The sequence below is a fragment of the Ipomoea triloba genome, chromosome 12 (genome assembly GCF_003576645.1).
Source record: "Ipomoea triloba cultivar NCNSP0323 chromosome 12, ASM357664v1".
NCBI classification, from domain to species: domain Eukaryota; kingdom Viridiplantae; phylum Streptophyta; class Magnoliopsida; order Solanales; family Convolvulaceae; genus Ipomoea; species Ipomoea triloba.
This window is the reverse complement of record NC_044927.1, coordinates 22859688-22872221: the sequence shown is the minus strand read 5'-3', so window position 1 is coordinate 22872221 and position 12534 is coordinate 22859688. Positions and strand designations below refer to the sequence as shown.

Sequence of the window (12534 nt, the reverse complement as noted above, 5' to 3'; positions counted from 1 at the left end):
CATCCCCCCCCCCCCCCCCCCTAGCCCAACCTTCTTTTTCATCCCTTTGCGTAATTAATTCCTAGCCCAATCTTAACCTTTGTGGGCTTAATCAAATAACCCAATACGCCAGGGCCCATCAGAGGCAAATTAAATTATACCATAGACCAAGGTTCACTTTGCATTGCGAATGCTGATCTAAAATGATATTCAGATTAGTAGCTACCATTAGCATATTATGTACCTTCAGCTAAGAGATTATGCACATGTAGATAAATTGAAGGTACATAGTATGTTAACGCAGGTAAACAATTTATTAATCGAAGACACATAATACGTTAACTACAAGCATATAATCTAAATGTTGTTTTAAATCATGATCCACAATGTAAGGTGACCCTTGATCAGTGGTATAACGTACAATTGCCCATAAGATACCATATGCATAAATATAAATCTCATATTATTAAACTTGGTGTCTTACCCCCGCTTAGACATTCCTAATCTAATTAAGTTGACCTTATTCTAATTAAGTTATTATATATTTATTTAAAAGAGATAATAGTTGAGTTATTAGGTTTAAAAAATAAAAGTTTCTACTTTATTTTCTTCTATGTATTATATATATGTGAATAATTTATTTAAAACAGTATCATCGCTAGATTTAGAACGAGCTTGATAAAATTAAAGAATTATTATCTATATATTAAGAAGAACAAACAAAAATATGAATTAACGTCCAATAATGGCTCTACGTACTCTTCTACTTGGCTATTATAAGCATGCAAATAATTAAGGAGTTGTATAGCGTGGTGCAAACACATACCACTCAATACAATTGAGGGACAAATTATAAAATTAAATATGATGTACATGACACTCTACGCGCCACTCGATTTTCATTTATTAATCAACAGTTCGACAGTTTATTATGCTAATAAATCATATCAATAATGCGCACATGACAATTATATAAATTCTGCATGTCAGTTACTTAATTAGCTTGCAAGCTTGATATGTATATCAAACAAACAAAAAAAAATTATAATAAGAATGAAAAAGAATTTATAATTATGTGTTTATAACAATTTTTTCTCATTGAATTATTCATGCATTTACATTATCCCGTCATATTTTAAGAATGATGATATTTCAAGAATGGTGATTTTTCCACATCTCTGTTAAATGGGCATTTAAAACTGTTAAAAATAAGGATAAATAGGTACTTCAAGTCATTTTTCTTCTCGAACAAATTATTGTTTATATGTGGAAATCATATATAATAAATGCAGAAAAGAACAAATGTCATTTGTAAATATTATAATTATAATTTTACACTAATATCTATAACAGATTGAATTAATAATTAAACACAAATTTAGAAATAATAAATTATTTGTGTTTTTAAGTCTCAACTCTGTTACAAGCATTAACTTAAAATTATAATTATAATATTTGTAAATGGTGTACGTTCTTTTTTCACAATTTTTTTTCTCACATATAATTAATAATTTGGTGGAGAAGAAAAGTGGCTTGAAATACCTATTTTAACCTTATTTTTAACCGTCCAAACGCTCATTTAATTAACAGATAGGGAAAAAATTACCACTTTTAAAAAAAATTGAGGGAATAATGTGAATACATGAATAATTCAGATGAGAAAATGATATTAACATATGATTGATGCAAAAGTGCCTTTTTTTTTTCCTAACAACAATGTCTTATTTGTTGACTTTTTAGCCAAGGAGTCTCATCGATTTGAGAAGGGTCTTATTGTGCTCGTTTCTCCTTTGTCTCATCTTCAACGGGTAATTATTGAAGATCGGCATGGTTTATCTTTGGCTAGGATCGGAGGACCTTTGATTGGTTTTTTAAATTACTTTATGTTGCAGCGTACGTGTACCCCTCCCTCTCTTTTTTCTTCTTTTTTTTTTAAAAAAAAAAAAAAAAGTCTTACATTCTCATTTTTTGCTTAAAAAAGAAGAAGATCAAGGTACATGATAAAAAGAAGTAAAAAAAATTACATATTAATTAACTAAGCGCCAAAACCATGTGGTCTAGTGGCACCCGATTGCACTCTTATATGGAAGGGGGTCGACTCGATTTTATTTCAAGTTATTTCTGCAGATTCAGGGCTTGAGACATCATCTGTACTGTTGGAGAAACAGAAGGATTTTGACATGCTCAATTAATTAGGTCCTAATTATTAGGAGACCGAGAGAAGTGATTTAAAATAAAAATGTTGTGTTTTAAGATTAATTGTAGATTTTTTTTTTATTTCTTTTAGCTAGGTTAAAAATAAATATTAGACCCTCTAAAAACTGAGGCCCTGTGTTGTTACTCATGTTGCCCGCCTTAAAATCCGACCATGGCAATAGTAGTGGTGTAATGTGAAAAATCACATATCTTTTTTGATTGTACACATTAGAAATAATTCTTATATTTAAATATATGGATGAAGATTTTAGATGTAACATTCTAACTTGTAATATTTAATTCTAAGAAAAAAAAAAAGAAAAAAAAAAGAAGGAACATAATCTTTAGTTAGTTGCCATGTGTACTTCAAGTTTGGGTCTGATGATTACATTACCAGCCATCAACATCAAAAGCCAAAAGCATATAAATCCCATACGTTGAAAAGTGTCAAGATATGAGCGCCATTAACGTTGGATGCAGAAATGAAGAGAAAAAAAGTGGTTGAAGCACAAAATCTCTCAAAAACCATATTCTACTGTGGCTGACGACATACCCAGTGAATAAACATGAAATCTCATATATGTTTGGAAACCTAATTATTATTATTATTATTATTATTATTATTATTATTATTTCTAATGGAACTAAAGTCAAGTGCTAAGTATCTTCTCTCCCAATATTTTGGCATCTGATCTGCGATCTTATCGTCATCTTTGAATAATTTTCGATGTGGCATTTTGTTAGTGGTTTTGTATCTTCCATAAAGATTCTTGCTGTCACATTAGGGTACCAACATTTCAGTTATTCCTCATCACCTTTCTGCCAAATCCAATGTGTAATATATATTCAAATCTTGCATTTATATATATTGAGTTTAATTTAATTTCTTCTGTCTACATGTATGTGGGTAATGCCAATATAAAGCAAGCTTTCAATTCTTAAATCTTAACTGTGCATCATTATTTCATACTAATTAAATACATCCATCATTATATATAGTCTTAATTGGAGCTAAATCTAGTACAAGTCTTAGGAACATTCCATAATTAACAAATCCCATAATCATTAGTGTTCAACTAATTACATGTTTAATTAACAAATTAGCCTGCAGACAGCCTGCCATTGACCTCTTGCATGTTTAAGAGTGAGTTCTCCTAATCACGAGGTTAAGGGTATTATTACTTTTGCCCGCAAAAGACGAAATCCCTCTCTTCAAGGACCCCACACCCCCGACAAGATTATGAAGGGGTAAATCATCGAACCAGTGTCTGGTACCCACAAAGAGCCACAACCTCAAAAGGATCTCATAGTGCGGTTGATAGGACTTGATCTTGTGCATTTACCCACAATCTGCTACCTTGGAATGAACTGAGCTACCCGTGCCAATAGATTAAGGATTTTTTTTTCTTGCGCACCCAAAAAAAAAAAAAACAAAACAAAGTTAATTGACAATAATTAATTGCAAGTTTTTACTCTAGGTTTCTACTTATTGATTACAAGGTAGCTAGAATATAATGCTAACATAAATACAGTATGTTAATGTAGTATGTGATCGACCTACAAATTATCTTAATTAATTAAAACTAAATTTTACATGAATGACATGGTGTACCAGTTGTCGCAACTCACAAGTCAAACGTACTGGTCTTGATAAAAACTAAAATTTCAATAATAATAGGTTCATATTTTTAAGTTAAGAAAAAGAAAGAAAGAAAAAAGAGATAAAATTCTAGCACGAAGCTAAGGTTAATGAATTTCTTGATTTCCTTAATTACCTCACTAAGTATAGTACTTATTGCATTCTTAGTGATCCATATAAAGATATATATAAAACGCTAGGAGAATCTCTAGCAACAAATCTTAGCAACCATATCGTATTCAAATCGCAATTTGCAGCACAATTACAACGTAAGCACCACATATAAAAGAATCAAATTGTCCTTTGCTAATAAGAACTTATCGACAACATGAGCTGTTATGCAGTGATGCTGTTGCTTTCATTGTGACATTCTTGTTCAAAGAGAGCTACATTTGTTCCTTCCCCATCTCAACCTTGTCTCCTTAATTTCGATTCAAATTCCTCCAATCATGGATTAAAGTCAGTCAATCTATGACTAGTCACCCATAACCAACGAGATTTAATTAAGCCGGCCAGGCTTAAGTTTCACCAAAAGTAATCTGTAATTTTATATATTTAATTGTAATTTATAAAAGTATAAATGCAACACAGAGTACAAGATAATTTATATATATGCACCTCATCCATAGATTAAAACTTATTACTCAATATGTATATTTTAGATAAAAATAAAGGTCATATAGCATATACCCTCATCATCTAAAAATCTAAAATGTAATTGAATTCATGAATAGTATGCAAACCATACAAAATCAGAGAGATAAACAGCACTACAAAGATTCTGTGCAATGAGTTTAATCGAGAAAGTGTTAGCAAATTTAAATTCATAACTTTCAACTTCCAAATATAAGAATCATGCTCTTTTCATTTGATTACCCCTTCACAATAGTTATTATTTTTCATTTGATGAGTACCGTGGTTAATACATTTTCCTCTAAATACTTGTCCATTTCACTAAGTGTGCATGCTTTTCCGCTGTAACCCACTTTTCATCACATTTAATTTAAAGTTCTCAAAAAAATTAAAATTAATAATAATAATATTAATATTAATATTAATATTAATAATATGGCCTCATCCTAGTACTCCCACCTAACACACTAAAGTAATACTATAATTTGTGATTGTTTTTTCGTTTACGTAGTCTGCAAGATGGCTTTGGTGATTCTTTCATTGTTTAATCCATTATAGTCATTATTAATTATTAATCAAGTCACGTAATTCAATTTAATAAAAATTTATTAATTCACAATTATAGTCAAATATAAAATATAATTAATGAAGTTGATAAGAGAAAGGTTCTGCGTGTCCGGGTTTAAGCAACAATTGACTACGTTTTAACTAATGTGTTAAGACACTAAACACATTTTGGATTAGGTGTTAACCAGGGTTTAAGCGTGCAGCGATCCACAAGATTACGCGTTATTATTGTATTATTAGTAGAGTAATATATTTCAGATTAGGTTTCACCTGGGATTTATATATATATATATATATCAAACATTTACCAATTCCAATATCCTCTCCCAGTACGTGCCCGTCTTGACTGTACAACATGCTCAGGCTTTGATACCAATAACAGGATCAAGTGCTTACCAGTTACCACTATACAAACACGGTACTATTCGTAGTAGTGAAGGGACAACTTTATTTCCTTATATTTGCATAAGAGTACGGTAAGTGCTATGTTTATGAAGCATATAAGTATAGAGGTATCATCTTGAGGAGCCCGCATGACTCGGGAACAATGACTCGGGATCAAGTCTCACCAACGATAGTGTAGGAACAACCTCTCAAAGTGAGAGAAGCTTCACGTACGCAATAAGTAAATGTCTAGTCATTGTATTCAGTTGAGTTACCATGATTTACATCTTCCCAAGTCCTAAATGCTTTGTCGAATCGGGGGCCCTTGGGGTTAGGATTCAACCTTTTAGGAACAACAAGTATCATCTTAAGGAGCATGAAGGATCATATACTTTGAATTATATATAGTGTAACAACTCAAGTGCATAGTTGAAGAGTTTACTTATATGAGTAGTTAATGAGTCATGAAATATAATATTCGATATGTTTGAGTGGTAGATAACTTTTAATGATATCATTTTTTAAAATGATTAGTAATTATGTAAATATACAACATGATACTATTTAAATATTATATATATCAACCAATCAGTAAACACCATAACCTAGAATAAACAATTCTCCATGTTCTTCAATTGTCAATTATCATCAACCTTTTAATGGCAAATCGATCTCATGCTGAGAGTTCTTGCACATGGATTATCACTTTCATCTTGGGCCCCACTCCGTTGAAGATATATTAAATTATATTTAATTATGCTGCATATTCTTCCTGTCATTATATGTTTCCTACTTTCTTTCATTCCTTTTGATTGGGTTATGTAGGTTTTTAAATCTTAAATGGGGCAGTTAATCAGTTGATTATATATCCCAACCTCCTATAGTACATATGCTTTAAGGCTTTAAGCCAGGCCAGCTTTAACCAAATTATATTGCAAATTATTGTGTGGACCATGCAAGGTACACACAATATATACTGGGGACCATAATAAAAAGTAAAATTTTAATATATTAAAAGTACATTACTCATGTACTAAATGTCTAAATGTACATTATATAAAATAATATGCTTTCAGCACTCAAATAATGTACTTTCTCGGAATATAATGTACATTTTTAATATACTAAAAGTACATTATTTGTGTACTGAATGTACATTATTCGATAATATGATCCATACAACTGTGTGGACCAAATAATTGAAATTATATCGTGATGGTTGATTGATGCCAGGCCAACTTTAACCAAATTTTTCGTGCACGCCATCTTGTAAAGAGTGATGATGAGTGATATCAGTCGTCTATCAAAATTCATCAATGATTGAGAGTTTTAGTAAAAATTAATTTTATTATTATTACAATTTTCAAGAGCGAGGTTCATTTTATAATTATTGCAAACATTAAAATTTCTTGGAGGTCAATTTGAAATTTTGATTTTTTTAAAAAAATTTTACTTTTATATTTAGTGAAGGAAAATTAGGAGGATGAAGAGAGTAGAAAGAAGGAAAAGAAAATTTCTATCTATGGTTATTTAACCACAGATGATCGAAATCATGAAATATTTTTAGCGACCTAATTGTGCAAATTGAGTTATTTCCAAATACAAATTATAGATTTTTTTATCACTTTTTTGTGATAAAAATTTCATAACATTTTCACCAATATATAAATATCTTTTTACACAAAAATAAAAATAAAAATTAGAACATAAGATCGTTTGTGATAAGACTTAGCTTGAAGTCTTGAACTTCTGACATGGATGTTGAAAAAATGACATATATATGACACTTGTCCAATTCATTAATGTGATGAATTCATTTGTCAACAAAGTATATATAGCAATAATAATGATGGGTGTATCAGCTTGATACTTAATCATATCATGGAGAGGAGAATTAAAGCTAGATTAAGTTTGGCATAATGATATAGATGATGATAAGCAATGATTAGTTGAGTAGTTTGATATGATATGATTAATTATGAAGCCGATACATGCTTAAGGGAGTCATAATTTCTGTTGCCTTAGCTTATGGATGCATGAGATCGAGTGATGAAATCAAGATCAAAAGTGTGTGGGGCCATCATATCACATCTTCTGGCAGCTGCTCCATCCTAAACATTTATATAAATTTGTATGCAAATCAGTATCTTCAATGATCTTATATGCTTAATTAGAATCTTTGTCAGGGCCGGCCATTGATGCACATTGCACACCTTAACTACTCTTAGATCTACACTACACCCAAAAAAAAAAAAAAAAAAAAAAAAAAAAAAAAAAAAAAAGACCTAATCCATTGGACTAATTAACACCGGACTTTTCATACGCTGGATGTGTAATGAATAACCGCCGTAAATTGGCTAGGCACTTTGAATCTGTGTCCTACCATTTCATTTGTAGATCAGCGAATCTGCCAGCTCGATCACACCCTGACTAAGGCAGCAAAATCACAAGCTTGTTCTTAGTAATAACTTTTTCTTCTATACCTGTCTATATTCAATAACATTTGCTTCCCAGTACTTAATCTCATAATATAATTTCCTTTCAAAATAAAAATGGACATACACTTGTAATTTTTGTGCTTGTATTACATTTATATTCAATTTTAAACAATGGGAGAAAAGCATATCATTCCTAGCTACCATATCTATATTTAAATTTTGACATTAGTGGCATAGGACTCACTATAGCTACCACATTTTTGGAAGAACTACATGATAAACTATAACAATGATGATAAAGGATTTAAAGTGATGTATTGTTTGATAGCTTGTTGAATCATATATATATATATATATATATATATATAGTAATTAGATCTTTATATCTAACAAATGTATGTTATCATTAACTGGTCAACTAATTCAAAATAAACATTTGAGAATCATTTGAGAAACATGCTCACAATTTTTTTCCCACATGTTTTCAAAGCATGAGCAGACCTTACAACAGACACCGTACCCTTCCAAGATAGTCTTTTTTTTTTTTTTTTTTTTAATCTAAAGGAGGGTCAAGCCCCATACCTTACAACAGACACCCTTCCAAGATAGTCCTCACACACAGCAAAGCACTCAAGTCCACCAACAACGCATCCTCGATATCACCTCCACTGAGGCGAGAGCCCACCCCCTCCCATGTGGGGGTGCAACCGGGTGCCACTAGACCACAAGGTCTTTGCCAGGGGAGGGTTGTCTATATTTAAATTAAACTTGGATAAAAATAGTATACGTTTTGCCTTAATGTATGATAGAGTAAGCAAAAAAAAAAAAAAAAAAAAAAATTGGATGCTAGGAATTTACATAAATCTCCTTTAAATTCAGCGGGCAAGTCATGTGTGAATGGCATTATGCAAATAAAAAATGTAAAAAGGATTTTAAAGAATATATTATGCAAGGATCAAAATTGCACCAACCTTATAAAGTTGGCATTGAAATTCGAAACTAAGACAATGTGAAATCATTTCGGATTGTTGGAATCACTTTTTGTTTTTCCTTATAAATTATATGTATTGACATAACTGGTTTACATAAAAAAATATACATACAGACATACTATGTAGTAGCTAGCAGTAATTTTTGTAAAAGTTAAGAATTAAAAACTCACAATAATTATCAACAACCAAATTTGCAGTGAGGATCTTGTGGAGATTGAGATGTAAGCAGCTTGACAAAGGCTAACATATATACAGCCATACAGTTGTCACCAGCCATTCAAACTATATATATATTTGTGATAAAGCTGATGAGCTTTGATCTTACTTACTCTATAGAATCAATCATTGGTTTCTTTAATCTTTTACCATATTTTTTTCTTTCATCTTTTGTTTAATTATCAGCAAAATATATTTAAGTTGAGGGCCCACTTTCCTCATCTAACAGAATACTAAAACCTTCCTATATATACAAAGGGGTTTGACAAAAACCTCCATTCACACAGTTCTCTACCTCATTAATTTGCTTTAATTTCTTAGCTTCTTTCTCTGATTTCTCATCAACACATAAAGCTCCGATCCAGCTTGATTCCTTTCAGAAAGTGTTAAAATTAAAGAAAATCTGAAAATTGCATTATATAGTGATGGCTATTGAGATTGATGAACCTTGTGTGGTGGGGTTATCAAAAGTTGCAGTCTCAGACACTCATGGAGAAGACTCACCATATTTTGCAGGCTGGAAAGCCTATGATGAAGACCCTTATGATGAGATACAAAACGCATCTGGAGTGATTCAGATGGGTTTAGCTGAGAATCAAGTAAGTATATATTGTAATGGACTGTTTATATATTTTTCATAAGTTAGTTTTAATTTTTGCTAGCTTATGATATGATGCTGATGGACTGTTTATTATTTTCCATTAATTTGTTGATAGGTTTCATTTGATTTGTTGGAAGAATACTTGGACAAAAACGCAGAAGAAACAACCAGAAAGGGGATTTCTGGGTTTAGGGAGAATGCGTTGTTTCAAGATTATCATGGACTTCTCTCTTTCAGGAAAGCAATGGCAAGTTTCATGGAACAGATTAGAGGTGGAAGGGCGAGGTTTGATCCCGAAAGAGTTGTCATCACCGCTGGCGCCACCGCCGCTAATGAGCTCTTAACCTTCATTTTAGCTGACCCTGGGGATGCTTTGCTTGTACCTACCCCTTACTATCCAGGGTAAGGCATAACTCCATCCAAGTTAATTAAACTATTCACTTAGTAACTATATGATTACAAACTCTACTCCAAGCAAGAGGGCTCTGTCGGCCTTCTTGATTGAAGTCTGTCAGAGATATATATGGACAACTTAGACTGATTTACCTCATTGATCTTTTGCCAGTCGACAGGGTGTCTGAGCTATATAGTCAAGAATAATAATGATAACAATAATGCTAAACCTTGGGGTTTTTGCAGGTTTGACAGGGATTTGAGGTGGAGGACAGGTGTGAAAATTGTTCCAGTTCATTGCGACAGCTCAAACAACTTCCAGATAACAAAAACAGCCTTAGAAGCCGCGTACGATGAAGCCGAATCCAACGGCATCAAGGTCCGAGGAATTCTAATAACAAACCCTTCAAACCCTCTAGGCGCAACAATCCAAAGATCCATCCTAGAACAAGTCCTAGATTTCGCGACCGCCAAGAACATCCACCTCGTCTCCGACGAAATCTACTCAGGCTCCGCCTTCTCCTCCTCGGAGTTCATCAGCATCGCAGAAATCCTCGAGGCCAGAAGCTACAGAGACTCAGAGAGAGTCCACATTGTCTATAGCCTTTCCAAAGACCTAGGCCTCCCCGGTTTCCGAGTGGGCACAATTTATTCCTACAACGACAAAGTCGTTAAAACCGCCCGGAGAATGTCCAGTTTTACCTTAATCTCCTCGCAAACGCAGCAGCTCTTGGCTACGATGTTGTCGGACAAAATGTTCACTGAGAATTACATAAAGACTAACCGGGAGAGGCTGAGGAAGAGATATGAGATGATCGTTGAAGGGTTAAAGAGCGCTGGGATCGCGTGCTTGAAAGGGAATGCAGGGCTGTTTTGCTGGATGAATATGAGCCCTTTGTTGGATGAACCTACGAGGGAATGTGAACTGAAGGTTTGGAAAGAAATCTTGCGTGAAGTGAAGCTTAATATTTCTCCAGGGTCTTCCTGCCATTGCACTGAAGCTGGGTGGTTTAGGGTTTGCTTTGCTAATATGAGTGAACAGACACTGGAGATTGCACTGAAGAGAATACATGATTTCATGGAAAGAAGAAGAAGAACACACAATGAGTAACTAATGGTGATTAATTATCATTTATTCTATACATTCCCCCCAGTTTTGGTGATTAATTGTTATTTGGATACTTTTGATCAGTAGTGATCGACAATGTTCGAATTAACATCCAAATTGTATTGAGATTTCTCGAAAATGTAAATTAGATTGAACTGATGATGAAAAAATATAAATATATTACCATTCCGTTTAATAGATGACCGGCTTAAATCAAGAAACTCATTGTTTATAGCTCATCAGCTCAAACCAAGAAAATCAATAGATGTAAATTTAGAGTTACTTGATAAACTTGATTGGAATTGTCCGTTCAATTATATTTCTTTATAGCTCATGTGGATAAGATAACATGTGAGTCTTTAAAAGTTTAAATTGGAATTTTAATGAGAATTTAAGTGAAACATTTATGATTTTACTCGACATGACTCAGCTAGTCGGGCTCTTCTAATAACCTGGTCAAACCATCCACTAATTAATAGCTAGTTCTACTATGCATATTCTCAAATTCTACTCTCAAATGTGACAAATAAAGATTGATTATTTTTACCATGTCTACTCTCAAATGTGACAAATAAATATTGATTATTTTTATCATGTGGTCCACAGAATAGTGTCTAAAACTTATGAAAGAGAGTAAAAGTTAAGAGTATAAAATGCGAATCTATCAAATATTTTCCACTAATTAATTAACATTCTTTAAAAAATTAGTCAAACATGTTGGTACTTTCAAAGTAGATCAGAACTCAATTCCAACTAATTAACAATAAATTTAAGCCACTTATTTTGGAGACAATTTCCAGTTTTAAAAATTAAAATAGAGACTCTCTCACGTATCTTTGTCTTTGTCGGTGGGATGGGTCGGGTTAAAATATTTATTACTTATATGAAAAAATATAATACTTTTGAAGAAAAAATGTAATACTTTTATAATTTGATTTAAAAGTATTACATTTTCCTTTATAAATAACAAACACTTGTCAACATTACTTATAAGAGAAAATGTAATATTTTTTTATGAAAATATAATACTTTTACATCAAAATGTAAAAGTATTACATTTGTCCTCAAAAGTATTATATTTTCCCTTATTATAAGTAACAAACATTTTATTCCTAATTAAGTAATTAGTAAGTATTACATTTTCATATTGATCCGACCAATCTTACGGATAAGGATCCGTGAGACGATCTCACACAAGTGTGACCCAAAATAGAAGAAATTAATCAAATGTTCATGCAAGATTAAGATGCCTAATTTGGGAAGGAAGAAAGATTAAGATGCCTAACTAACGGCGGCTATTGTCCATATATGTACATGCAATATTAATACAATATATATCAAATTGTTTAGTCTTGAATTGTCAAGCACATTGTGTTCAAATAGTACCT

At 32.1% G+C, this 12534-nt stretch overlaps 1 protein-coding gene across 1 annotated transcript; it reads left to right on the top strand.

The window, feature by feature from the left end:
* The first annotated feature begins 9469 nt into the window (after positions 1-9469).
* LOC115999540 (1-aminocyclopropane-1-carboxylate synthase 7-like) lies at positions 9470-11149 on the top strand. The gene is made up of 3 exons (XM_031239382.1): positions 9470-9643; positions 9761-10047; positions 10285-11149. Exons 1-3 carry the CDS (start codon positions 9470-9472, stop codon positions 11147-11149), a joined length of 1326 nt encoding a protein of 441 aa, XP_031095242.1.
* Positions 11150-12534: the final 1385 nt, after the last annotated feature.

Excerpts from the sequence above, each read along its gene's own strand:
- LOC115999540 (XM_031239382.1), top strand. The coding sequence starts at position 9,470 with ATGGCTATTGAGATTGATGAACCTTGTGTGGTGGGGTTATCAAAAGTT. Across the intron at positions 9,644-9,760 it reads TGGGTTTAGCTGAGAATCAA|GTTTCATTTGATTTGTTGGA; the intron begins GTAAGTATATAT and ends ATTTGTTGATAG. Across the intron at positions 10,048-10,284 it reads CCTACCCCTTACTATCCAGG|GTTTGACAGGGATTTGAGGT; the intron begins GTAAGGCATAAC and ends GGGTTTTTGCAG.